Raw genomic sequence first — 27,242 nt, 5'->3', positions numbered from 1 at the left:
AATATTAGAATACTGCTGTGTTATTTGGAATCCATTCTATAACATTCATTCAAACAGAATTAAAACTATTCAAAAAAAATTAATAGGTTCGCAATTCGAAAATAAGGTTTGAACATAGAAACTCCATCATATACTACCAGATGTCAACTCTAAGGTATGCAATCACTTGTAAATAGACGAAAAATGTATTCAGCTATGTTTATAAATGATATTTTGTCGTACTTTATTAAGTGCCCATTTCTTTTATCCTTAATTAGTTTATATGTTCCATTGCGACAGCTGAGAGTAAGTTCCTTATTTCGTGAAGATGATCATAGAGGTAACTATGCAAAAAATGAATATATAACCGGCTGTGTCACTGAAACTATTCTTATTGTGTCTCATATTGAATTTGACTTTCAACTGAGTAGATCTTCTTTAAAAAATGGATTGTTATTGTATTTTCATTTCAATTGATTTTTAATTTTACAATATCATTTTACTGTTGTCAAATTGTTAATGTTTATTTTTATTTTAAAGGCTACAGATTTGTGTAAGATCAGTTTGATGCGGCATAGATTTAAGATTCAGCATTTTGACTCAGGCTCTAAACATGTAACTAATAGCCTCAGAAGAAAACTTGTTACTGAAGTTATTATTAGCCTGTGATTTTATTTGGTGGTTGAGGTTTCTATACTGAAGATGTGTTCATCAGTTCTGGCGATCAGATCATTGACCAAGGTGTGCCATTGATTCAAATCGGACTCCAAAAATAGATTACTGCCATTTGAAGAAGCTATATGGTTCCAATACTTAAACGGGGAGGCATTTGTTTGCATTAGCCTTGTCATATTGGATTTGTGAAGGCTTCTTTCATCCCTCCTCATAACTTTCAATAAGTAGTCTGAGTTGCTTTTAAGGTTTTGTAATGTAAATAGATGTTATGACAGACTCTACATATATAGCATAATTGAGCGTCAAAGAAGGCAATCGTTACAAGCGTTTGAAGAAATACCAAGAAGTTCAAACTTCTCCAGTTGTAAATGTTCAAAAACGTGGATACCGTAGCACATGCAGCAGATCACAGTTGCTTGAAAAACACACTTTTTGGATTTAAGATCGATCTTTTGGTTAAAATAAAAATTAGGCCACATCAAGTTTAGAGCTACTTTGTCTTCGTTGCTTTTTTCTTTCACGTGTTTCGAAACATTAAGATTGTAAGACAGCAAAACTATAAGATAATTGAAATAATGAATTACCTCAATAGGAGCGTTGTTTAGGGACCAATTTTCTTCTGCGAGTTTTCTTCTCTGACGCGGGTCAGAAATCATTATTTTTGTCTTGACGCAGAGACTCCAGGATTCACAAAATATATTAAGTTTGTTGATTTGCAGTTAAAGGGTACATGGATTGTCAGCCAGTAAAACTAAAAAGTTTTCCACCCGGAAGTACATCACAAACGTATCGGGCTTAATATACACCCTTGTGAGACACCTGATGTTGTTTCAAACCATTCAGAGAATTTAGTTCCGTTCCACACTGATGGGAAAATAGTTTCAAAACCGGTCGAGTAATATAATTGTCCAGTTCGCAGATAGTGACATTGGGTTGTGCATAATAGAAAGCAGGGTGATTCTCATCAGCTGACAAAAGAGTTTTAAAATGAGCTGCTAGTGTCTCAACTTGGAGCGTAGTCACCATGCTTCTATCACGACCACCCAGCTCACGAACACTTTTCCAGAAAGCCTTCGAGTTCTTATAATTTGCCAGCTCTTTTGCAACATTGTTGACGTAGTCTTTTTTTTGGAACAAAGTCTTTTGAAATCCTTGTTAATATGAAGATAAATGTTTCTAAAAATTAGAGCATTTGTAGATCTGAACAACTTAAGACTTTACAACTTTACTTAGTTTCACACAATCCTTATCAAACCATTTGTTTTTTGGTGTAGAATCATGATTTGGGTAATTGTTACTGTGTGCAAATGGTGCTGAGGCCTTGATAACTCTTGTAATATGTTCATCATAACTTTCTAAACTGTTATATTGATAAGAGGGAATAGAACTTATGTTGCGGCTTAGAAATGATTTAAATAGATCAGCACAATTCTCTTTTCATTTTAATTTTAAAAAGTTAGTTGATTGTCTCAGTACAATTTTATAAGCAATCTGAACCTTTACTTCAATCGGAAAGTGAGATGAGAAATTCACCACTCCTACTTCAAAATCTAATGATAGATTAAGCCACTCAAGAGATATATGTTGACGACATTATATGTAGCTCTTCATAAGAAAACTTAATCAAATTTATTTCCTGACGTGTGTATTAAGTTGGGTAACGTGAATCTGCAACCCCTACTCTTGACCAAAACGTTGTTCGCAACCTTATTTTCGAATGAGAAACTAGTGTAGCCATGTTGGTGTTCCAAAATCAGATGCGTTAGTTTTGTTTGGAAACGTAGCTTTCACTTTTTGATTAAAACTCGCATAGTCTGAAAAAATGATTCTTTGTCCGAAATCGTTGTCCAATTCAAGCTGCTTGAAGATCCAAACGGCCAAATAACGAAGCTCCTTTAAATTGAGTCAATTGGACCTTGTAAATGAATATTCCTAGATATTTGTATAAAATTCTTCCAAAATCTAAAAAGAGTTTCTATGCAAATTTCTTTTAAAAAGAAGCACTTCTTTAGTTCAATTTTCAATTTTTCCAAAGCTCCTTAAGCCCGTTATTGAAAGTCACGTTTGAAAATAAATAAAGGATAACTACTCTTAGTTCCGTTTGATGAAAGGTCGAGTTCTTGAGACAGACAGGCAATCCACTACCTTCGATTATCAATGAAAACGTTTGTTTTCGACAAATCTGGCATTTCATCAACTTTTGGAACTGGTACGGGTAATAGCTAATCTACCTGTTGAACATGGTTTATCCCTCAACACAAGTTCTTATCATTTACAATCTCTCCACCTTTATTTGGTAAAGCAGTCTTAATAAATGAAATCCAATTTGACAGATGACATATTCAACAATATGGCTGCTTTCGACGGTACAAAATTTGATACTGTGAAGTGTTAATTTTTAGTAGTTCCCTTATTATTTGATGACTTAATTCAAAAAATCAATCCGCCTATGACTAAAGATATAAGGGAAGAACAAATATGACAGCAACTCAATTTTCATCATGATATCGTTAAAAAAGTTCGAAGTTTACTCATCAAATCAAGAAGTACCTAACCAGGATCAAGGAGCAATGTGTATGCAATCACACAATCTGTCCTTACAACACTTCCTTTTTCACTTCTTTCTTACATGACAATAATTGCACATCTACTCGTACCTCTTTTGCACGTATACCCATAAGTCTTACACCTGTCTTACACCTGAGTATACTACCTGAGTTTATACAACTATAAAAGTCAGTTCGTAATTCAAAGGAAGAACTTTTCTGATTTGATTAATATCAGTGACACATTTCATTGTACACTCACCAATTAGTTATGAAATTCAAATCACATAATGAAAAGATTTATGGAACTTCCATTAAATGTGTCCTCTATTTTTAGATATGTATGTGTCACAGAATGTAAGACTTTCCAATTCAAAAATCTATTTATTTAAACTAGTTGAAGTGTTGACCAAAAGTCTAACTTCTACTGTCAACATGAAAACATGCTCGAAATATTCAAATAAAGACGACTAATCCTGCTTTTATATAAATGATGGTAAATAAGATATTAAATTGTTTGTAAAAGAAGACATTTATAAAATATTCAGTGTCACCCCGTAGTTAGGTTAGGTATTCGAATATATCACATCAAAAGTCAGTCAGAAAGACTTCTTGACTTAACTCTGGGGAAAGAAAAATTAAGGAATTCTAATTATTAGTTGTCAACATGCTTTTCAAGCAACCAGTCATCGTGTGCGTTCTTCTAACTGTAATCCATCAAATCCTGTCATATCGGTTTGACTTTGTTCTAAATGTCACAAGGGCCTTGAGTCGAACAAATAGATTTCACACTTTCACGGTGTTTTGCAGTGATAGCGCATATCCAAAAAATATCGAGGGTTTCCCATTGGAGCATGAATTGCAAATTTATTTTGACGTTCCTTTGGTTTGCTGCAACGATGGTCTTGACAGCAGAATACGCCTGCGAAGCAACCTTAACATAAACAGCCTTGGATTTGTGGTCATGGACGAAATCTCAGATGAAATTCGAAATGTCTCCGAGCTGGCTCTGACGAAGTTGCATGAAATGAAGATAATTTTCATTGTGACAGGTCCACGAGCATCGGAAGTCACTGGTTTTGAGTTGGAGAGTTTTTTCATTTGGTGTTGGGAATTTAATTTGCTAAATGTCATCGTGACGTTTGCCAGTGCCGATGGCAAAGAGAACCAAGTTTACACGTACAATCCCTTTCCTAATGACATTCATATGTATAATTTGACAAATGTCAAAGTAAAGGAATACTTCTGGAATAAGGCTACAAACATCAAGGGACATGAGTTTGCCACCCCGGTTTTTATTGATGAACCACTCGTGATGAAGGTAAATGTTGTTTTTCAATAAAGTGGCACTCTCCGTCAAACGGTGTCGGTGGTGGTTTTAGTATTACCCTTTAATTTACTTGCTTAGTCATCTGCTAACACCGCGCTGCAGTAAAGTGTAGTTCAATTTGCATTTCAATTTTTGTTTTGTATTTTCTTTTAGATGCACAACGAAACAACCAATCGCACCCAAATCACTGGCAGCGCAGGACGCCTCTACAAGGAATTCATCCGCCACATCAACGCCACATTCTTCCTCATAAGTGTTACCAACAATTCGATGCACTTGCACCAGAAGCAGGTTATCCAGCTGACAGTTGACAAAAAGATTGACATTAGCATCCACCCGGCCATTTATTTGCTGCCCTATGCCTCGGAAGGAAGCTATCCCATTGCCCACACCAATGCATGCATAATAATGCCCGTTGTGCCGGAAATCGATCGCAGTAACTACATATTCTACGCCTTCGACATAAACACTTGGAGGGTAATTTTCGGGCTATTTATAACGTTCCTGGCAATAGAGTTGATTGCAAATTATACCTATGAGCGGCAATTGCTCTTTGGCAGGACAATTGCGACAGTGGTGGCAGGAATTATTGGCCAAGCAAGTCGCATGACGCCGCCACCGCCGCAGACGAGGTTCCTGCCATTTGGACTTCTGGTGTTTACGGGCTTTTTTGTTGCCAATTTGTATGTGGGCATATTGACGAGCCTTTTTAGCACCACCGTCTACGGCCAGCAGCCGGAGAGTGCAGAGGAGATTTTTGCAACTGGACTGCCGATACTTTTGCTCGACTATCAAGTGGACTCGTATTTCAAGACGAAGCTATTTCCGGAGCTGCTGGAGCAGAATGTTCGTATTACCGATCCGGATTTTCTGGCTCATCATCTAAATACCCTCGATACGAATTTTGCCTATGTCGTTAAGGAGGAACGATGGAAATTAATTAGCTATCAGCAATCAAGATTGTGGAAGCCGATTTTCAAAATTGCCCAGAATTTCTGTGTTCCGAATATGTTCTTGTCGTTTCCCATTCAATTGGATTCACCGTTCTATGAGGTTTTGAAATCGTTTACCCAGAATGTCGATAGTGCGGGATTGTATTTGAAGTGGAGCGACATGAGTCACTATGAGGCTAAAAAATCAGGATTTATTGATATTTTGAAAGAGACCCGAGAACATCCGGTTGCGTTGACTTTGAAACATTTGGAATTAGCGTTTAAGTTGACTGCTTGTGGATTTATGGCATGTGTTATTTGTTTTTTAGTTGAAAGATTTTGTTGTAAAAAAGATAAAAGATTGTAGCTTGTTGCAGTATGATAAGTCGAGGGGTATATTATCTTCAATAAAAGCTATGACGAAATGCATAGTTAAGAATTTTTGAAACAGTCTTATTGTGTATATTTATTTTTCGTTTTGTAACTTTTATCTTTTGAAAATATATCCAATAAAGTCAAACAACTTTTGATTCGAACGAGAAGATAAGTATGGTACACTTTTTTTTGATTTTTAAATTGTTGGTTTATGATTAAGAATTTGGCATGTTTCAAAATCTTAATGGTTTTCACGGTAAACTTATTGTTTTGTATACAGCAGAACTTGACTATGACTGACAGTGCCCCTTATTTTGATGATCGGTTATTTAGTGAATCAGCAAAACGTGAGTCAGTGAGGAAGTGATCCGGCTTAAACACTACTTTAATTTGGTGGGGACCACATATTTGTTTATTTAACTTAAATCAAGCTATATACTAAATCTAATTTAAAGACTAAAGATTTTTAACTGGAACGAAATTCAAGTAGCGTAAGTTCATCATAAGCACTTATGTGATAGTTAACGTTGACGAAAAAGTGGATCATAAGTGTTTTAGTTGGTCATAAATAATTAGGTGGTGAAATTGAGGTTGGTGAAAGAAAATGTTTTTGAAGTCTTCTAAAACAACAAGTACGTACATCGAAATCAAAAATCTTCTCATATAGATTACAATTCTGTAGCATGAGAGTAATGGTTTAAATTACTGGGTTTTAAGAAGAATAATTTATAAAGATATCGGTCTACGTTTTACCAGAGTCTTGATATTTATTAATTGAATGCGGTCTTCAATTGGATCTTGACAAGTTAAGCCTCGAAGGACAAATCAAAAGAAACGTCTTTGAACGTTTTCAATTCTTAAAAAAATGTATCCATTTGAAGGGTTCCACACTTGAAAGGCGAGAAAGAGACAATGTTAAAATAGATAGATCGATTATTGTAGGGATTTAAATATTCCTTTGTCCAATATTTTACTCAGCCGAGTGCTGAGTTGACTTCCGGTTTATATCATATTTTTGAACAGGAAAGTTTAGCTCTCGGTTATAGATCGTGAATAACCTCAACACAGGGAATGGATTGTTTATGTAAAAAGTATTGACGAATTATCGGGTTAAGTTCTTACTTATTTTATTAAAAAAGAAATCGAGTTACATATATAGTTTGAATGAATTAAGAATAGCGCAGCGACGACGTAATGGACCTGAAAAATGTTGTTTCACTAGCGTAAAGTAAGATATTTGAATATAAAGAAATCAACTCAATATCATTGTTGGTGAGGATCATAAGAAGAGGACCTAAGTGACTACCTTGTGGTACGTAAGAAGTAGAAAAAAAGAGAATGGGAGAGCGCATCTGTAGTAGAGTATAAAGCTTAAAGATTACAAGGATATTTTGTCAAAGGCTTTGCCAGTCAATACAAATTACGTCAACTTCGGCAACGGATTCAGGCTGGTTGATTTCGCTGCGGGGCGAGACGTTCTAGTATCTAGTACGCAGTTCACGCGTCTTAATATCCACAAGGGGACATGGAAATCTCCTGATCAATCAACCGTCAACCAGATTGACCACATTGCGATCGACGCACGACACTTCTCCAGTATCCAGGATATCCGAACATTCCGAGAGGCCAACATTGACTCGGACCACTACCTCGTTGTAGCCAAGGTACGGCTACGGATATCCCGATCCAAGCCAAAACAAGGAAGTACTGTGAGAAGATTCAACGTTAGACGACTATAATCGCAAGAGACTGCCATGTCCTTTTCCAATCGAGTCTCTAAGGAGTCCTAGCTTCCTGCATTAAGCATTGGCAACATTGCCTTGCAGCCATCAGAGATGCAGCCTCTTAATTGCTAGGTTTTACACAACCACCACAGCAAAACCCCTGTTTTGACAACGAATGCCGGCCGCACGCAGCTAAGCCACAAGCATGCAAAACGGCGCTGCACATAAGGACCACAACTGCTCGCGAGCTCTACGAACCAAAGAGGGGAGAGGAACACCGTCTTCTTAGATAGAAAAGAAGAAAGCATGAGAAGCGCGAGATCGAGGAGGTAGTGGGATGTTAGTACAGGAATGAGGTTTGTAAATTTTACCAAAGAGGAAAAAAAAGACGGGAGACGTCTTGGACAAAACGTCACCATGGACAGCTATAACTTTGAGGTAGTTAAGGACTTTGTCTACCTAGGCACCGCTATAAACACAGACAACGACACCAGCGCAGAAATCAAACGATGAATAACTCTTGCAAATCGCTGCTTCTTTGAACTTAGAATACAATTGAATAGTAAATTCCTCACTCGAGTATATTAGATCACCATCTATATAAGACTCTCATCATCCCGGTTCTCATTAATGACGCTTATGCCTGGACCCCGTAAAAGAAAGATGAATTTATGGTCCCGTTTACATAGATATAGAATGGAGGAGAAGATAAAACGAGGAACTGTACGGGCTGTACAGCGACACTGACCTAGTTAACAGAATTAAAGTCCAATGACTTAGATGGCTTGGTCATGTAAAGCGAATGGACATCAACGCTCCAGCTTGGAAGGTATTCGAATCCAACCTGGAAGGACGGCGCAGAATTTTTTACTTAAGTCCTTTTTTTCTTAACGTCAAAGAAATGTTAATACAGTTTGACTTTCTCAACTGTCGAACCCTAGACTACAACCATCGGAACTTTCCATCCAACTTAAAAAAACACCCTATTTAACTGAACGAACGCTTAAAGAAAAACGAGTATGTACTTAATTTCAAAAATACAAGAAAAAATTAAGAAAAATAAGTTTGTTTTCTGTTGTTAAGGCAATTACCACATTGTCTCTTGATGACAAAGTGCTTGTTGCCTAAGTAACCTTGTCGTTCATGAGGAGAATTTATTAAGCGGTGATTCAATAAACAAAAAAAGACCGAAAACAAACAAAAGCACCAAACATTCTAAACGAAAAAAAAGTCCCTCGAGGCTAGAGCAACAGAAAAGAAGCATCATATCCTTAACTTCGCAGTATACCTAACCTAACCTCTCCTTTTTATTTTTTTTTTTAAGACTTTCAAGAGACAGAGAAAGACAAAAATGCCACGGGTGAAGTAGGTAGGTATATGTATGCCCACGGTACGTACGGGTATATAGGAGGCCATAAATTTGCCAACATCTAGACAACATCGATTTGATAATCCATTGAGTTTGTGGCAATAAATCAAAGAATATCTTCTTCCGGACAAGCCGCCATTTTTCGTTTCGTTTTGCCAAAGCAACAAAACGCATATCACTATACTCAGAGAGAGTGTTTTTGAACAATGTCCTGCTTTAGGCAAAAATTTTTGTTAATAACAGAACAAGAACGATGTTGCGTCGTCGGTCGTCGGTCGTCCGTCGTCGTTGGGTTTCCAGTCATATCCTTAAAATCGAGTTAACCGAAGAAAAATGAACACAAACAAGAAAAAAAATAATATCCTTGTCTCTGCATTTTTCTCGTATGTATGTTTGTACATATCCTGTATGCATATTAGAGTTGGAGAGAAAGGTCGGCAGGAAAATATTCATATCTCTGTTCAGTTCATGTATTTAGATATAATACATCATAATAACTATGAGATTCCTCACTCCCTTCCATCTCCATTGCCATCTTTGCATGTGAAAGCATCAGTTCCTTTGGGACAGCATCACCATCACCATCACATAAGAAAAATAAGCATTTCTAAAAAAGGATTCCTGCACTCAAGCTATAATGTAGATGTTCACATGCTTCACATGTAAAAGGAATAAGCTTCATCCTGGATGAAGAACTCCAGAGTGAAAGACTTTGGATTATTTTGCCTCGTAAAGCATCGCACCGGATGGGATGACATCGCAGTACAGTGGATGTTTTGTGATGTGGACGTGGAGTCCTTGTTGTACGTCACGTGTTATAGCTCTACCTAACCTACACATACCTTGTTTGTTGTGCACACGCAAACAATTATCAGGATTTTCGCTATGAAAATGTTACTGATTAATTTATTTGCTACTTACATGCATCAATCTAGTATTATAATACTTATAATGCTTGTGATGCTGGTTCCCGTGAATTTTGGTGTTGAAGAATTTATATATTTGAGTGTACTTTTTCCTTGTCACAAGTAAAATGTTACGTGACGTGACTTTACACTTCTTATATGTGCACTTATATTTTTTACATTTACTACTATTATTATTTTTATTCTATTTTGACATTCTTAAAAAAAGGACATCTGGCGGCCTTTTTGTGTTGGCCAAGGAGTATTTTGACACTGACAGCTGTTTCCCGGTCAAAATCTTGACAGAAAGTCAGGACAATTCTTCAGAGGAATGAATTGGAAATAATATTAATTTTATTTCCAAAGTGAGTGCTGGCAGTTTTTTTTTTTAAGAACACGAGTGTTTGAAAGAAATGTGCCAACATAAAGGAACACTCTATTTGTGAAATCAGTGTTGAAATTGTCCTCGTGTTTTTTTCTCTAAATATTTGTACGTCCTTATTTTTAGGTATAGAGGCTTCTTCAGTTAACTGACGGGTATGATAAGGGTTCATATAGCAACACTTTGGTCCCTCGAGAGAGGATTTTTTTCGCTCGATTGCTTTCTTAGCCCAAAGAAACAGCGGTTAGCATGAGTTATTCTTCGTTTGATCTCAGCGCTGGTGGTGCTGGTAGTCGCTGGACGATGTCCTTGAAGTTTCGTCTGTCGATGGCGACGTTTTGACCAAAACGTCGGTGCTGTAGGTCCTTTCTTGAATACAGCATGTTTTATTTGGCTTTTAAGAATTTTACATACCATGAGAATGAATCTGAATCCGTAGGTTCGCTCTGCAAACTCTTCATTCCTTGGTATTGATTTTTAGACAACTTTTCCTCAACTAATACATGGTTTTACAACAGGGTCGCTTTAAAAGTAGTGCGACAGGAACAGCAAACGACGCCATATTTCTTGTTGTTCTTTTGACATTTCTCTTTAATAAGGTTTGCCATTTCATGATGCCAAAATGTACGAGCCAACAACGAGTCGAAATAAATAAAAAGTTAAGAGCGCTACATCCAATTTATGGTCGTCATTATCGTCCTAGCAGATCAACAATTGAGCGTGTAATGGAAACATTTGAATCCACAGGCACAGAAGAAAATGTTCCTGTGCCATTGAGACGAATAAGTGCTCGTATATCAAAAAGAGGCTGGGATGCGACCCACACTGATAACTTCCCATCCCGTCTGTCGATTTGTCTTGCCTTAAACTTTATCTATATGTACTAGTAATTTTTACCAAATTTGCGTACTATTTTTTGTAGATTTTATATTTTTTATGAAAAAACAGACTGTTGGATTTTTATATAAAAATTACTGAATATCGAAAACAATATTTTCTGTGAAATAAAATTAGTTTGAAGCCAATATTTCAAAGTTTTGAAAAGATATTTGAGTCGAAAATCAATTTTTACCATCTTTTGTTAATTTTTGTCCGGTTTTTAATTTTTTGTACAAAAACTGTCATTTCGATTTTTTTCAAAATTTTACTGAATGTTGAAAACAATATTTCTTATAAGAAAAAATTAGTTTGAAGCCAATACCCACAATTTTTGAAAAGATATTTGAGTCGAAAATTAATTTTTACCAACTTTTATACATTTTTTTTAGGTTTTTATTTTTTATAAAAAAAACTATCAATTCGATTTTTCTTAAACTTTGTCCTTTTGTTGAAAACAATATATCTTATAAGTAAAAATAAATAAGAAGCTAATATATCAATTTTTTGAAAAGATATTTGAGTCGAAAATCAATGTTTACCAACTTTTATAATTTTTTTTTAGGTTTGTATTTTTTGTAAAAAAAACTGTCAATTCGATTTTTCTCAACATTTTTCAGAATGTTAAAAACAATATTTCTTATACGATAAAATAAGATTAAAGCTCAAATTTCGAGTTTTTGAAAAGATATTTGAATCGATATTCAATTTGTACCAATTTTAAGTAATGTTTTTTTTTTTGGGATTTAAAAAAAAAAACATTATTCTTCGTTGCTCAAAATTGTTTTGGTGATGAAATATTTTAATCTTAAAATTTTGGTGGTGACAAATATTTTTTTCACCCACGCAATTTTCTTGAGAGTCCTTTCTGCATCTTTCTGCCTTATTATCTGTACTACAAAATTTATTTGAAATCGATATCTCCTTTGGTTCTTGAGCTATGGACAACGAAAAAACGTCGCGAACGTACGTACACACGCACGCACAGACATCTTTCTAAAAATCTTTTATTTCGACTCTAAGGACCTTGAAACGTCGAGAAATGTCAAAATTTTCAATGTGACAAATCGGACCTGTTACAATATTTTCCTATGGGAAGCTAAAACTATTGCACCCGCTGAGGCTTGAGTTGCAGAAAGCCCAAATGTGTCTCTCACATGTCGTTCTCAAGCTCTGGGCATCTCTCTGACGTCGTTGTGGCGAATTTCGCGAAAAGATCTTGGCCTTCGTCCTCACAAGATTAAATTTACGCAAAAACTGAAGCCACTTTACTACCAGAAACGTCGTATCTTCGTGAAATGGGCTGAGCAATAACTTGAAAATAATTCGGACTTTCATCGAAAAGTCATCTTCAGCAATGAGGCTTCGCCAGTAAACAAAATATGAACTTTTAGTAAAGCAGCAATCCATACGTACTCCATGAGTCATCACTGCATTTCGAAAAATTACCGTTTGGTGTGGTTTATGGGCCGACGACGCACGGTGTGCCATGCCGTACTTCTTCCGTAATGATCAAGACCGGCATTTTACTCCGAATGGGAATCGCTACCGTTTAATGATATCCGGATTGGATGATATGGACTTGGAGCACAAGTGGTTCTAAAAGGACGGCGTCACAAGTTACACAGCGATTTTCACGATGAGTTTATTGGAAACCAAGTCTGGAGAACATGTTATCTCACGAAATGGTCCAGTCACTTGGCCGCCTCGGTCATGCGATTTGACGCCATTAGACTATTTGCTGTATAGCTACGTCAAGTCTATGGTCTATGCCAACAAGCCAGCGACAATAGTTGTTGAACTTCGGACGAATATCGAACGTGAAATTGAAGCAGTAGCGGCCGATTTATGCTTGAAAACCTTCGAAAATTGGGTTCAGTGTCTGGACTTCTGCAAGCGTTTCCGTAGTGACCATGCAAAAAATACTAGTAATTGAGTTCCATACATAATGTCATCAGAGGAACTTTCACAGGAATAAAGAATTTCATTGATACCCAAAACAGTTTTTGTCTTATTTAAAAACAAAATAGTAGCCCTTTTATTGAAAAACCTGACACTTTTAGATCATCATTCATGTTAAGTGTTTTTCTATACGGAATATCTGTGCTTTGGCAATTTTGTGAGGCTATTTTTGAATCAATTAATGTTATGCTTGCAACACGTCTTCTCTCTGTTTTAGAGAAGCATTCCAAAAAATGTTCATTGGTTTTAAAGCTGCAGTCTTCTATAGAATTGAGACAATTATAGTTTTTCATTAAAAAAAGTTTTTTTTTTCAATTTTTTTTTTTAAAGGACTTGCAGAGAACATTTATCTTTGCAACTAAATCATCACTAAGATCTAAGTTGTACATTTCCTAAACATCTTTGTTTTGCTTGAAAGCATCTCCAACTTTCCCCATTTTACTCCAAATATTAAATATATGGTTAGTGCGTTGGACTGTCATGCAAGGGGTCTTGGGTTCAATCCCTGCCTGTGCCAGCTTAATTTAAAAAAAAAATAATTTTCGCGGGTACTGCCTCTTGCGAGGAATTGACAAATCCTTCAAGTGTAATTCTTGTCATGAAAAAGTGCTTTCTCAAACTAGCCGTTCGGATTCGGCCTTAAATTGTAGGTCCCTTCCATTCCTGACAACAGTACTCGCACACAGGAATGGTTGAGAGTTGTAAGTCACTAGGCCCTGGTTCACAACGGACTGTTGTGCCACCCAATTTATTTATTTTTTACATAAGCTGGCATGAGATACCATGGATATTCTTGACAATTTCCTTGGCGGTTTTCTAATGTTAACTTTTCAAAATCATTGGTGGTCATGGCAAAGCAACAGACCAAAGTTTTTAATATTTTTTAAATAAAATTATCTCCGAAGAACGTAAAGGGTTTGCGAAAACCTCCGGGCAGTATATCCATCATGTTTCCTTAAGGTTGCTTAGACTTATCAATAAGGAGATTCGTTTTGTACATACTTTTCCATTCGCATTTGTTTATTTAAGGTCATGGTTTACTAATGCATTACAATCAAACGCTGTAAGAGAAGTAATTAACATTTTCTTTCTGAAAATCTTTTGAAGCTTCTCCATGCTACTCGACGATTCGTTTTTCTGTATGATTCAAAAGACCTTGAAGAGTAACCTCAGCCGATAAATAACTCACGCGTTATTGTTTGCGTGCCTGGATTGCAGTTTTGTTTGGCATTTTGGCTGAATCCGAAGATTCGTTCAGCAAACTTTTAATAACTTGATATTTATTTTTAGTCAATTAGAAAAATAAATAGATATATAATTTTATTTTCAGAAGGTTTTACAAAAAATGAGTATTGCTTGTTTAAAATTAGTTTTGACAATAGCTTTGAGTTGCCTGTCAGGTAGAAAAGGAAATTTAAAAAAGAGGCTGGGACGCGACCCACACTGATAACTTCCCATCCCGTCTATCGATTTTTCTTAAAAGTTTTTCTATATGTACTCGTATCAATTTTTACCAAATTTGAGTACTATTTTTTGTAAATTTTATTTTTTATGAAAAAACGAACTGTTGGATTTTTATATAAAAATTACTGAATATCGAAAACAATATTTTCTGTGAAATTAAATAAGTTTGAAGCCAATATTTTTAATTTTTGAAAAGCTTTTTTAGTCGAAAGTAAATTTTTACCAAGTTTTAGTCTTGTTTTTTTTCGAGTTTTATTTTTTGTAAAAAAAAACTGTCAATTCGTTTTTTCTCAAAATTTGTTCTAATATTGAAAACAATATTTCTTATAAGTACAAATCAGTTTTAAACTATTATCTCAATTTTTTGAAAAGATATTTTAACTTTTAACTGTTGTTAATTTTTTTCGGTTTTTAATTTTTTGTAAAAAAAACTGTCAATTCGATTTTGTTCAAAATTTTACTGAATGTTGACAACAATATTTTTTAAAAGATAATAGTAAATTAAAGCCAATATCTCAATGTTTTGAAAAGATATTTAAGTCGAAAATCAATTTTTACCAACTTTTATTAATTTTATTAGGTTTTATTCTTTTGTAAAAATACTGTCAATTCGATTTTTCTCAACATTTTTCAAAATGTTGAAAACACTATTTCTTATGAGATAAAATAAGTTTGAAGCCTAAATTTTAAGGTTTTGAAAAGATATTTGAATCGATATTCAATTTTTACCAACTTTAAGTAATGTTATTTTTAAAATTTATTTTTTACAAAAATAATTTTCAATTCGATTTTTCTCAAAATTTGATCAGATGTCAAAAACATTATTCTTTGTTGCACAAAATTGTTTTTGAGATGAATTCATTTTTTAGTCGTAAAATTTTGGAGGTGACAAATTTTTTTGTCTTCTTTTTTTTGATTTATAAAAAAACCGTTTGAATTTAAAAAAAATGTACTTCTTTGATATCACGTTACAATTGATTATATTTAATTTAATTTAAGTCTCTAGCGTTTTTAGTTCACAAGATATTTAGGGTTAACCAAAATGTTTACTTTTTTTCAAACTGCTATGATAAAAAAAACCACCCACGCTATTTTCTTGAGAGCCCTTTCTGCATCTTTCGCCTTATTATCTGTATAACAAAATTTATTTGAAATCGATATCTCTTCTGGTTCTTGAGCTATGGACGACGAAAAAAACGTCGCGAACGTACGGACGTACGGGCGTACGGACGTATGGTGGGGCAGTAAAAAGCATATTTTCATGAAGAAACGCTGCAATTTTCGACTTGGTTGTATTCGCGGTATCCCTAAACTTGAGCACAGTACAACATAATAGCTTTTGAGGCGGCATGCTCCTAATCTGTTTGTCAGATGCTCATTCCAAGACATGTTGTAATTAAACACTACGCCTAAATATTTTTATTGAATAGACACCTTTATTTGTGGATTATTGTAAAACCATTTTTCGCACGCTGCTCTTCTTCCACCATTGCGAAATATTAGTAATTCCGACTTATCAAGATTTATTTCAAGATTCCATTGAATGCAGTAAGTCTTAAAACCCTCAATTAGCTGTAGCAAATTGGAAGGATTATCTGACAACAGTACAATAACGTCCGCATATAAAAGGGTGTTAATTTGAAGATCGTCTAAAACAATACCGATTGGAACTATCGCATGAAGATCATTTAAAAACAGAACGAAAACAAGAGAGCTTAGCACACATCCTTGACGAACATCTTTCTTCGTGGGGAAGTCTGACAAACACGAACCAACCAAACAGCTGCAGTAGTATCCTTATAAAGAGAGTATCTTTGAAGATATTCCCAGAGTCGGTTGCTTATAAATAAGAGCATTCCTATCAATGCTATCAAAAGCAGCCTTAAGATCGATGAAAAAAGCGTAGAGTTTCTTGTTTTGGCAGAGTTGAAGTTGAATTATGCATAAAAGATTATAAGCTTGGTCCACAGTAGAATAGTTGGTTCTATATGCAGCTTGAAATTCATTGATGATGTTGTTTTTTCCTTTCCAAGCTGATAGTCTGTTCAAGAGAACTGTAGTAAACAGCTTAAAGACCGTATCCAGAAATGAAAGTCCTCTCGCGTTGCAATTTCAAGAATCTCAATTAATAACTTCTGTATTTCTTCAATAAGAGCAGACATGCATTTTTATAAAATTCGTACGGTATTCCATCAAAACCAAGATCTTTCAAATCTTTTGATGAAGATATAGCAGAATATATTTCTTGTGCAGTTCAATGGGGTAATCTAACTCTGGAACATGTCGCTGAGGAAGAGCGTATGAGTTACTAGCTGAATCATTTGGTTGCGAGAGTAAGCTTTCAAAATGCATTTTAAATTCATTTACTTTTGTTGACGTTGTGGTTTTAATTGACTATCCGCGCATTTGCTCAGCAATCTTAAACCACTCTCGGGCTGAATGAACATATTCAAGATTTCTAATAACGTTATCGAAATAAGCTTGTTTTTTATTTTTACATAAAATCCTATATTTTTTGTTGGCATCATAGTAGTTTCTACGACATGTTTCCAGGTTCAGTTTTCTGAAGGATTTAAGGTGTTTAAGAGCATTTTTTCGGGCCCTGGCATTAAACAAGCTAAATCAAACCAAGTTTTTTTTGGCTCAAACTTAACATTTTGTTGCATTGAAGCTCCGTTTGCTTCATAAATACAGCTTTTGATTGCTTTGCATCGCGTCCTTTCAATTGAATCTGTTGGTATTATGATGGAAGGTACAAGTGACACAACCTTATTTTTATAAGCAACACCTCTTTGGTCATACTATTTTATTCTAGAGATACCTCTTTGGTTGGTATTTTCTGCTGCTACTGAAGATTTTAGGGAACAAATTAATGGCATGTGATCTGAGAAGGTTACACAACCTACACTAAAATCTTCAACCAAATTAGTGATTGCGTACCAAGGGCAACAGTAGTCAATCACTGAAGAACCTCTACTGCTTACGAAAGTATATTCACCATTTTTGTCACTAAACTCTCTGCCATTAAGAATAAATGCACCAATATCATCAAGAAATTCAATAAATTTGGCGCAGTTGCTGTCAAAGGAAGAATCTTTTGAATATCTTCTTTCCATAATCGACGATCAATTTTGTTTCAACTAATACAGGGTTTTTCAACAGGGACTCTACAAAAGTAGAGCGACGCCATATTTCTTGCCGTTCTTTTTATATTTCCATTCAGTGAATTTTGGCATTTCATGATAGCAAGATATACGAGCCAACAACAAATCGAAATTATTAAAATTTACTACCGAAATTCGGAGTCAGTGGCCTCAATGTTAATTTATGGTCGTCATAATCGTCCTAGCAGAATAACATTTGAACTTCTAGTGGAAAAATTTGAATTCAAAGACATAGTAAAAAATGTTTCCGTGCCAGTGAGAGGAAGAAGTGCTCGTAGTGTCGAGAATATTGATGCCGCTGAGGCTTCATGCAGAAAGCCCAAATAACTCTCACATGTCGTTCTCAAGCGTTGGCATCTCTGTTACGTAGTTGTGGCGAATCTTGAATCTATATAAGGTGATATAGAGGATAAAGAACAACAGACAGAAATAACACATGACAACAGCAAGCAGTAGGTTTTGAGACAGTCCTCCATCTGTCTACTAACCACACTCACTAATGTTTGATTTCGGTGATCTATGGGAACCGAAGCTTTATCAGTGACTAGGCCGTTGCCTAGTAGAATAAGTAATTTTTAAAAGATTAACAAATTAACTTTTATACATTCATATGTATCAAAAACCGATGACTATGTCTATGTCTCTCGTTTCATCTTCCCATTCAATGTAGCGTGTTCCAGGCAGAATGGCCATTAAAAAAGCCCTCTCGTGGCTCAGAGAAGACGACTACCGACTCTGGCTAAATAAACTCACTAGTAGCTCAAAATTGTAAATCATCTTCTGTCGAGATGGCGGAGCTGTTCAAAATGCACCTTATTTGGGTGCCGCGTAATAGAGACATTCTAGGAAACTGCAAAGCTGACGAACTTGTAAGAAATGGTACAACTTTTTCGTTGATGAGCATTAAATCCAACATCGATGTACCTCTAGCTACTTGATAACTTATGCTAAAGCATGAAACGATCAAAAAAGCGAACAACAGAAGGTCTAATACCACCAACTCCGGTCAACTAAACTAATTTGGCCAATGAATGATGCTTAATTACATAAGCAACTCATTTTTGGTAGGCATGCCTTTGGATTTAGGTCTGCTGCTAACAATTTTTGCAGAAGCTACATGGATGCAGAAAAAGAAGAGACAGTGTCATACTTTCTATGTTCGCGTCCTGCCCTGTCAAACCCTACATAGTTAGCTCTAATTGGTTCGGCGAAGAAGGTAGATCTTAAGATCCATGTGGTATTACACAGACTAACTATTGGTCTAAGTGTGTTGGTTTTACCGTTACCAGTCACCTAAACCCAACCTTACCTAACCTTTATCTATGACAAATAGGTAAACTCGCACCCAGAAATAGTTTGGAGTTGTAAGTCACTAATGTTGTATTTTTTAAAGAATCTTCCAAAAGGGGATTTCGAACTTTGCAAATCAATTCTGCGTGCGTCGCTTATTAGAACTTTGCTATTTTCGAGCGAAACTTGACGAAATCGCGTTTTGACTAGGACTTGCCCTTTTTGAAAATTTGTTGGTAACTTTCCAGAACTAAATATTAATTACAAGTTTAAAGAATATGGCAAGCAAAGTATGAGCGTTAGGAAGATAGTTAAAGATTTTAGAAAAGATACCGGTGGATATTGGTCCTAAAGTTTTTAAGTTTTTTTTAATTTAAAGAGGGAAACACAGAATTTTGTAAAGCATTCTACATAATCTCTATACCTGACGGTAAAGTCAGAAATTATTACAGCTTAACAGTTTGAGGTGGAATGCAATTGGCTAATTAAACCCAACATAGCCTGCAAAAAAACTAAAGGTTTCAGTTGTAGTTCTAACACCTATTATTTTCAAAGCTCTTTTATCCAAGCAACATCAACCTGTTTTAGACGCACCAGTCCATATACATATGTGAGTTATTCTAAAGCTTTGAACGCATAAAGGCTTCGTAAATAACAACAAGATGAGATGCTTCGTATCGACGGAGATGTCCTTGAACCTAGCGGTGAGATGAGTTCTCTAAATGGGCTATTTAGCAGTTGGAAAATTACCCTAAGTTTCTCTAAGGTGTTTAGTTTCAATGTTTACTGCTTGGTCACGAATTCACTGCGGCTTTTGTCTAAAGTTCCTTCGTACAAAATATTCGAAATAAACTAAGTTTCGACTTTCTAAAAATCTTATTTATATCAAGGATCAGATAACTAAACCTTATTATTTCTTTTCGTAAAGTTATTCAAACATGAAAGACCTAAAAAGCACTGAATCCACTCGATTGGAGATTCTTTTTATTCAACAAAAGTTTCACTGAACAAACATAGCTGGTTAAATAATTCAAAAATGTAGAACTTATTACACAATTTTTCCCTGTGAAACTTTTTTATTTACACATTTAACTAAGTTACGAAAGTTAGCAGGAACACTTATTTACCTAAAATATTACCCCTAATAACCATACTGCACTGTTTATTTAAAAGCTTATTAATTATAAAAGAAATAAACTGTTTACAGTTGATTAAGCTCCCATATTTGTGTAAAGCAAATATACATAGTTAGAATCGAGTAAGTCCTTTGTGTATAATAAAGTTGTATACTTTCAAACTCCTTATAATTTAGGGAGGCCTGCTGTAATGTGAAAGTTGTGGGCACTTTGCAAAGGCAGAAAAGTGCCCTAAAAACCGAATTAATATCATTTGCTCGCCAATAACCTCAATTGCATTTGAGTTGACTGCATAAAACTTTTCCCATAAGTCTATTATCATTGTAAAACACTTAAATAATGTTCAAAGTATTGTCTTCCGCCTTGATACCGAAGTGGAGACTTTTTGATTTTCTCCCTTTGGTACTCGTATACTTATCAGCAGCGTAAAATTTGCCATTTCAATTTAGAGGCTTATAACAACTGGTAAACCTTGCCTACTCCCACTTTCACCAGACTTTTGCCCTTTTCGCCAACTTATATAATTAAACTATCAACGTGAGAGTTAAATTAAAAAAAAAATATCGTCTAACCTCAAGATAAGTTACGTCCTCATTCCTCAACCAAAAAATAACCACTTCTTTGCCTATATTTTTCTGATGTACGTAAATTCTTTTAGCCTACCCTCGTCGTCGTCGTTGGTCGTAGTCGTAGAAGCTATGTGGCAATTGAATGCGACTGACTCCATACGAAAACTTTTGCAGATTTAATTAAAAGTACTCTTACAGTTCTGCAAAAGCGAGAACTTTTGGCTTTTTTCAATTTTTAATCCTACAACTTCCTACGAATAAAATATATGAATATAGTAGTTGTAGACTTTACTCATCATGATGCTATGTAGAGAAGGAAACCGCACCGCACTTAAAATTCATTTAGAAAAATTTCCAAATGAGATCTAAACCGAAAAAGAAGATATGCACTTTTTAACAACCCTCTAATAATCCTATAAGTATTTAGCTCAAATTTAAGATTAAAAAATGTGAAGAAATAAAAAATTAGCAAAGGCTACAAAGATTTTTTTCCCACATGAAATAACTAAAAATAGAAAAATATACGTACTTAAATCAAAGATAAATCTTTTAGGTTAAAGATGAAAATTAAAATCCTTAAATCCTTGCAATTCCGCTATAAATTAGTTTAGACGGAACAAATGATGCTCGCACATTCGTTTCGTATACAGAGGATAGAGCTAGAGCCTCTGCTGACGGAAAAGACATGCGGATGGAACATAGAAAAGAGAAGAAAACATAAAAAATCATGGACTTCCTCTTTTGACTAACGATTTTTGGTGAAACGGAATGGATATGGTTGCCATAGCTGATTTTCAAAATTATTTAAGGAAACTGATTAGGCCGGCCTATGTTTTTCAACATTTTCTGAAGACAGAAATGTCACAATGAAGGAATTTACTGATGTTCTTTTAAGAGGTTAAGAGCTTTGAATTGGCCACGTTTTTAACTGGTGGTAGTTTTCTAAGCTGTAAAGTGGTTTATTTTTAGTTTGGTTTGGAATTTTAAGATGAATAGACTGACGACTAAATTACGCTGACAAATTGTGCAAATTTATTTAGAAAATTATGGTAATTTTTGTGTTATAAGGGAATTTTGTTTAGTGATATAGCAGAACTGATATTTGGATTGGTGATAATTGAGCATAATGTATGAATATTTAAGTTCCAAAATAGGTCTCATTGTAATACTGGGTACTCATCACACGCCTTATGAACCCATAACCCTAATCAGAATGCTTGCGTGGGCCACACTCTTTGCCAAGTATCAATCTCTCGTGTGTCCATTACATGGGTAATTCGGCTCGAAGGACCAAACGCTCGTCAGGCCAAATTCACTCACACTAGATCCTCCATTTCAGCAACACAGCAACACCTCGGGACCATTCACAGCCAATAATTGTCAAAAAGAAATGATTTTCCTAATTTTTATTAATCTCTTAATACAAATTACAATTATTTATAGTTAAAAGAAAGATAAATGGTGACCTTACAATCCAAGAGCAATGCAAACAATGGAATTAAATTATACAAAATGACATATGAATATAAAGTGTAGACACAAATGAGACTTACAACATTCCCGTCTAATTGAATGCTAGACTGGAATGAATGTTCTCTTTTGTACTGGAAACGCATTGCTAACGAGGCTATACCACATAATGCCATTACATGAAGCTGTTGTTTGCATCCACAAAAACTTACTGTTTGGTGTACTTATGGTTACCGTCCTTTTGAAACAAAATATCGTCAACATCCACATCCAATTCTTGCCGTCAAAAGTTCGTATCGCGATAGCGAACAACATGTATAGTAACTACTGAACGTCCCATGATGCCTTCAGCCTATAAATCGCATCAAACAGTCACTCTTTGTAGGTATTAGTTTTCGACAATCGTTCAAATATTATCATTCGACCAAGTGTGATAATTCTGTTCATTGACGAATTCGCTGAGGTCAAAATGTGAAAATTGATCATCGATTGTTGCCATTTCTTGACACCATTCTGACCATTAAAGACGCTTGAAATGGTCAAAAGGTTTTAGCTTTTGAGACACTAGCACCTCGTTAGCTTGTGAATGCGATTTGTTATGCATAATGTTTATCAACGACGAGCTTGAGAGGTGAAATTGTTGGGAACGATGACGAGTTGAGTTGAACAGCTACATTCAAATTGAATTGGACTGAAATTGAGAAGTGTCAAATGAAATTCAGGAAAAAACTTGACGCTCACTTTCAACATCGGCCCTTAAAATGTAAACACCCTTTTGTTTCACTTTTGTGTGAATTAAAGCCGCTTAACTATTTTTTGTTTCGATACGTTAAGTCTTTAGTCTACACCGATAAGGTCCAAACGTTTGACTTGGAGCACAACATTCTTCGAGTTATTACATCCAAAAATGTTAAAAGAATTATTCAAAAATGGTAGTGTATATCAGAATTCTTATTTATACTATAATAATAGAAGATTACGTTTAGAATAAAGCAAATTTCACGTCAATTGAAGAAAATCATCTTTTATTTATTCCATTTCAAAGCTTTATACCTTCAAAAAAACTCACCAAAATGACACACTAAAGGTTGCCTTACATTTTTGTTATCAAATTGTGTATTTTAAATGTGCCAGCTGGCAATTCTAACAAGAAACACCTTGACAGCTGAAATGCTCGTGTTATTAAAAATGGAGTACAAATCTTCATTCTTAATCAAGTTTAGAAAAAAAGTAGTTAAATTTGATTTTAAAGAGCAGCAACATATTAAAATTTAGGGGAAAGTTTTTAAAAATGCTTATTAAGGGCCCAATGGAACAAAAATACTGAATCTTAAAGTATACATTTTTTTTTGAAATTAGACACAATATTATTATTGGTGTAATTTTTTTATTGTAAAAAGCGCTTAATTTTACAAACTGTTTTTTGAACTCTCAATTACATTATCTGCAACGAAATCTAAAATGGTTTTGGCGCTATTTTGGCAGCTACCACTTTTAAAGATCTTTTGGCATTAGTACAAATGGAACCATATTTGTTTCAACAAAGGAGTGAATTGTTAAAATTCAATACAAAAATGGTGCAAATGGGTCTGTTAACAAAAATTTCAAACCGGTTGATCATCAGTAACACTGTCCGTTTCTCTACTGATTAAATAAGTAAAATTGACAAATTTTAGGCTCAGCTAAGCCAAGAATGATTATTAAAAAGCTCTCCTTTTTCAAAATGTGCTTAGTGCAGTTTTTGGTCTGGGTATAGCATGGCGGTTTGATTGGATCTAATTTATTCAAATATAATATCGCCGATACTGTTACGTGGACTGCAACGTTATATCGAGATGTGACCTTTGATCGGGTAGCTGTTGATTGCAACTTTCAGCCACTAGCTTTTTCGGGGATAGGTGTTGCAGATTGGCATTCTTCGTAACTGAATTTAATCCGCTAATAAAACCGAAACTACGCCTCGGATAATGAATGATCAAACGTTGACGACTTTTGGACAGAGATGGATTTCTGTAATGTGAGGGTGCTCTTGGATACAGGAAACAAAGGCCAACACAATGCAAGATTCCTTCAACGGAACTCGCTACAGATGAAGAGAGAGAATGAATGCTTCTACAGTGGGCCACCTCTAATAACATACCGCTTGGCGAGGAGTTCATGCACTTCTGCGACGCTAACCATCTTGCAAATGATGTTTCAACACAAGACGTGTCACAAAATAAGCTGGATGTCGACGGATAGACAACCCCTTTCCAACCAAATTGATCATTTCACGGTAAATAGACGCTTCAGAATCAGTCTCTTGGATGTTAGAAAAAGGAGGTTTGTCCATGAATATCATCTTATGGTTGCTACCTTAAGGTTACGAACAGCTGCAGTTTGGTGATAGAATTTCAGCATCAGAATATCCAAGCTTAACAAAGACAGACTAAACTCTGAAAACTGACTGACTGAAACTCACCTACAACTCTGGGACCACTTTTCACAACATATTATGAGAACAATCAGCAGCACGGGACCCAAAACCATAGAAAACCATTATGGCTGAATCACAAATACGCTTCAGTTACTGCTTCGTCTGCGTTACGGTGGGCCTGCTTCGAGGTTGCTTTAAATGACATTTCTATTATTTCATCCTTTCAAGGAGCAAATATTTTGTTTGTTGACATTTTTAACAAGTTATTGTAATGGGTCCAATTTGTCAAATTGAAAATTTTGACATTTCTCGACGTTTCAAGGTCCCTGGAGTCGAAATAAAAGATTTTTAGAAAGATGTCTTGCGTGCGTGTGTGTGAACGTTCTTACGTCCGTACGTTCGCGACGTTTTTTTCGTCGTCGATAGATCAAGAACCAGAAGAGATATCGATTTCAAATAAATTTTGTTATACAGATAATAAGGCAGAAAGATGCAGAAAGGGCTCTCAAGAAAATTGCGTGGGTGGTTTTTTTTACCATAGCAGTTTGAAAAAGGTGAAAATTTTGGCTAACCCTAATGGAAGAAGTATATTTTTTGAAAAAAATCCATTTGACGGTTTTATAATAAATCAAAAAAACTGACAAAAAAATTGTCACCTCCAAAATTTTAGGACTAAAATATGATTTCATCTCCAAAACAATTTTGTGCAACGAAGAATAATGTTTTTGAAATTTGATAAAATTTTGAGAAAAATTGAATTGACAGTTTTTCTTATACAAATTAAAAATCCAAAAAAACATTACGCAAAGTTGGTAAACATTGAAAATCGATTCTAATATCACATTTTGAGAAAAATCGAATGGACAGTTTTTGCACAAAAAATTAAAAACCCAAAAAAAAAATACCAAAAGTTGGTAAAAATTGATTTTCGACTCAAATATCTTTTCAAAAATTGTAGATATTGGCTTTAAACTATTTTATTTTTTCGAAAAATATTGTTTTCAACATTCAGTAAAGTTTTGAAAAAAAAATCGAAGTGACAGTTTTTGTAAAAAAAATTAAAAACCAAAAAAAAATGAACAAAAGTTGGTAAAAATTGATTTTCGACTCAAATATCTTTTCAAAAGTTTGAAATATTGGCTTCAAACTAATTTTATCTTATAAGAAATATTGTTTTCAACATTCGATAAAATTTTGACAAAATTCGAATTCACAGTTTTTTATACAAAAAATAAATTAAAAAAAAAAAAAAAAACAATACTAAAACTTGGTAAAAATTTACTTTCGACTCAAATAGCTTTTCAAAAATTAAAAATATTGGCTTCAAACTTATTTTATTTCAAAGAAAATATTGTTTTCAATATTCAGTAATTTTTATATAAAAATCCACCAATCCGTTTTTTCATAAAAAATAAGATCTTTAAAAATAGTACTCAAATTTGGTAAAAATTGATACGAGTAAATATAGACAAACTTTTAAGCAAGAAAAATCGACAGACGGGATGGGAAGTTATCAGTGTGGGTCGCATCCCAGCCTCTTTTTTTACAGCTGTTGAGCTGCCAGAGAAAGCAATTGTTCAGATAATTTAACTAGAGCTTCCGTTTGGAGTCACATTACATTACGTTCTTTTCCTGACGATTTTCAAACGAAACGTGAGGCCGAAGCTCCATTGTGATAGCATGCATTGAATTTCCGTAGCTGAACTCGTAAACGTCAGGCGAAGCCGAAGCTGAAGCGTGTTTGTGATTCAGCCATTAGACTCCAGTGAAAATGTGTCAGGTGCTGAAAGATGAGTCGGTTGTCTGCAAGAACGAAGCAATACCTGGCTTTCGGAGGAGACTTGGGCAGAGATTAACGAAAGCACACAATTAAATGCTAATTATGTAGCTGCTCTTCTGCCTTCTTGAATCATTGGATTCCAGTGTATTTCCCGTCTTGAAATACAATCATTTCTTTTCCGAAGATGTGTGCTGAATCCACTTCCAATTGTCAATGGGTAAACCACACACGATATAGCGCTTAGTAGTAGTTGAGGCTCTTCACTTGTCTTGAGTAAACTTGAGGTGATATTGCTTTTGACTTAAATAAAATGTTGAAAAAATAGAAATATTTAGGTTCAAGTTAAAAAACAGAAGTGGTAACTATGGGATTTTATGTTTCTCCAAAAAAAAACATCTTGTTCTTTTCTCTTTCCAAAAAACTCAAGATACTCGATTGAAAAATTAAAAAAAAAACACACACACATTTTTTTTGTTTTATTTCACAAAGCTAGAAATGTCCCAGTCATGTGTTTCAATTAGAATATAATTTCACAGATAGGAATGTGTTTTTTTCGTTCATACTATTCATGAATCAAGGACGATGCTAAATACCCACACAAAAAAAAGGAATAACCAAAATAGGAAAAGAAAAAAAACGGCTTCATGGTGTCACTTAAAAAGGATGAGAAGCTATTTTAGAGGGACGACACACGAGTAGTAAGGGAGGCGAACGAGCCACGACGATGACGATACGCTGCGATGGCGATGGTGATGGGGATAACGCTGGCTATGGAAGAAACTTTTAAGTGTCATTTATGTTTGAAACGTGACACTTGAATGTTTTTTTTTAGTTTTTTTTTGGATTTTTAAACCTTAACGTTTGTATATATTTTTTTTATATGAGCTTTTTTGGAAGA

At 34.8% G+C, this 27,242-nt stretch overlaps 1 protein-coding gene across 1 annotated transcript in view; it reads left to right on the top strand.

Annotated features, from left to right (window-relative positions):
- Positions 1-3,867: 3,867 nt before the first annotated feature.
- Positions 3,868-27,242, top strand: part of LOC129949616 (uncharacterized) — a 147,086-nt gene continuing 123,711 nt past the window's right edge. Inside the window, exons 1-2 of the mRNA XM_056061185.1 lie at positions 3,868-4,521; positions 4,684-5,790. Coding sequence (XP_055917160.1) covers positions 3,868-4,521; positions 4,684-5,790 — 1,761 coding nt within the window. The remainder of the gene's footprint in view (positions 4,522-4,683; positions 5,791-27,242) is intronic.

This window comes from Eupeodes corollae, chromosome 1, assembly GCF_945859685.1.
Source record: "Eupeodes corollae chromosome 1, idEupCoro1.1, whole genome shotgun sequence".
NCBI lineage: Eukaryota > Metazoa > Arthropoda > Insecta > Diptera > Syrphidae > Eupeodes > Eupeodes corollae.
This window is presented reverse-complemented; position numbering and strand designations above follow the sequence as displayed.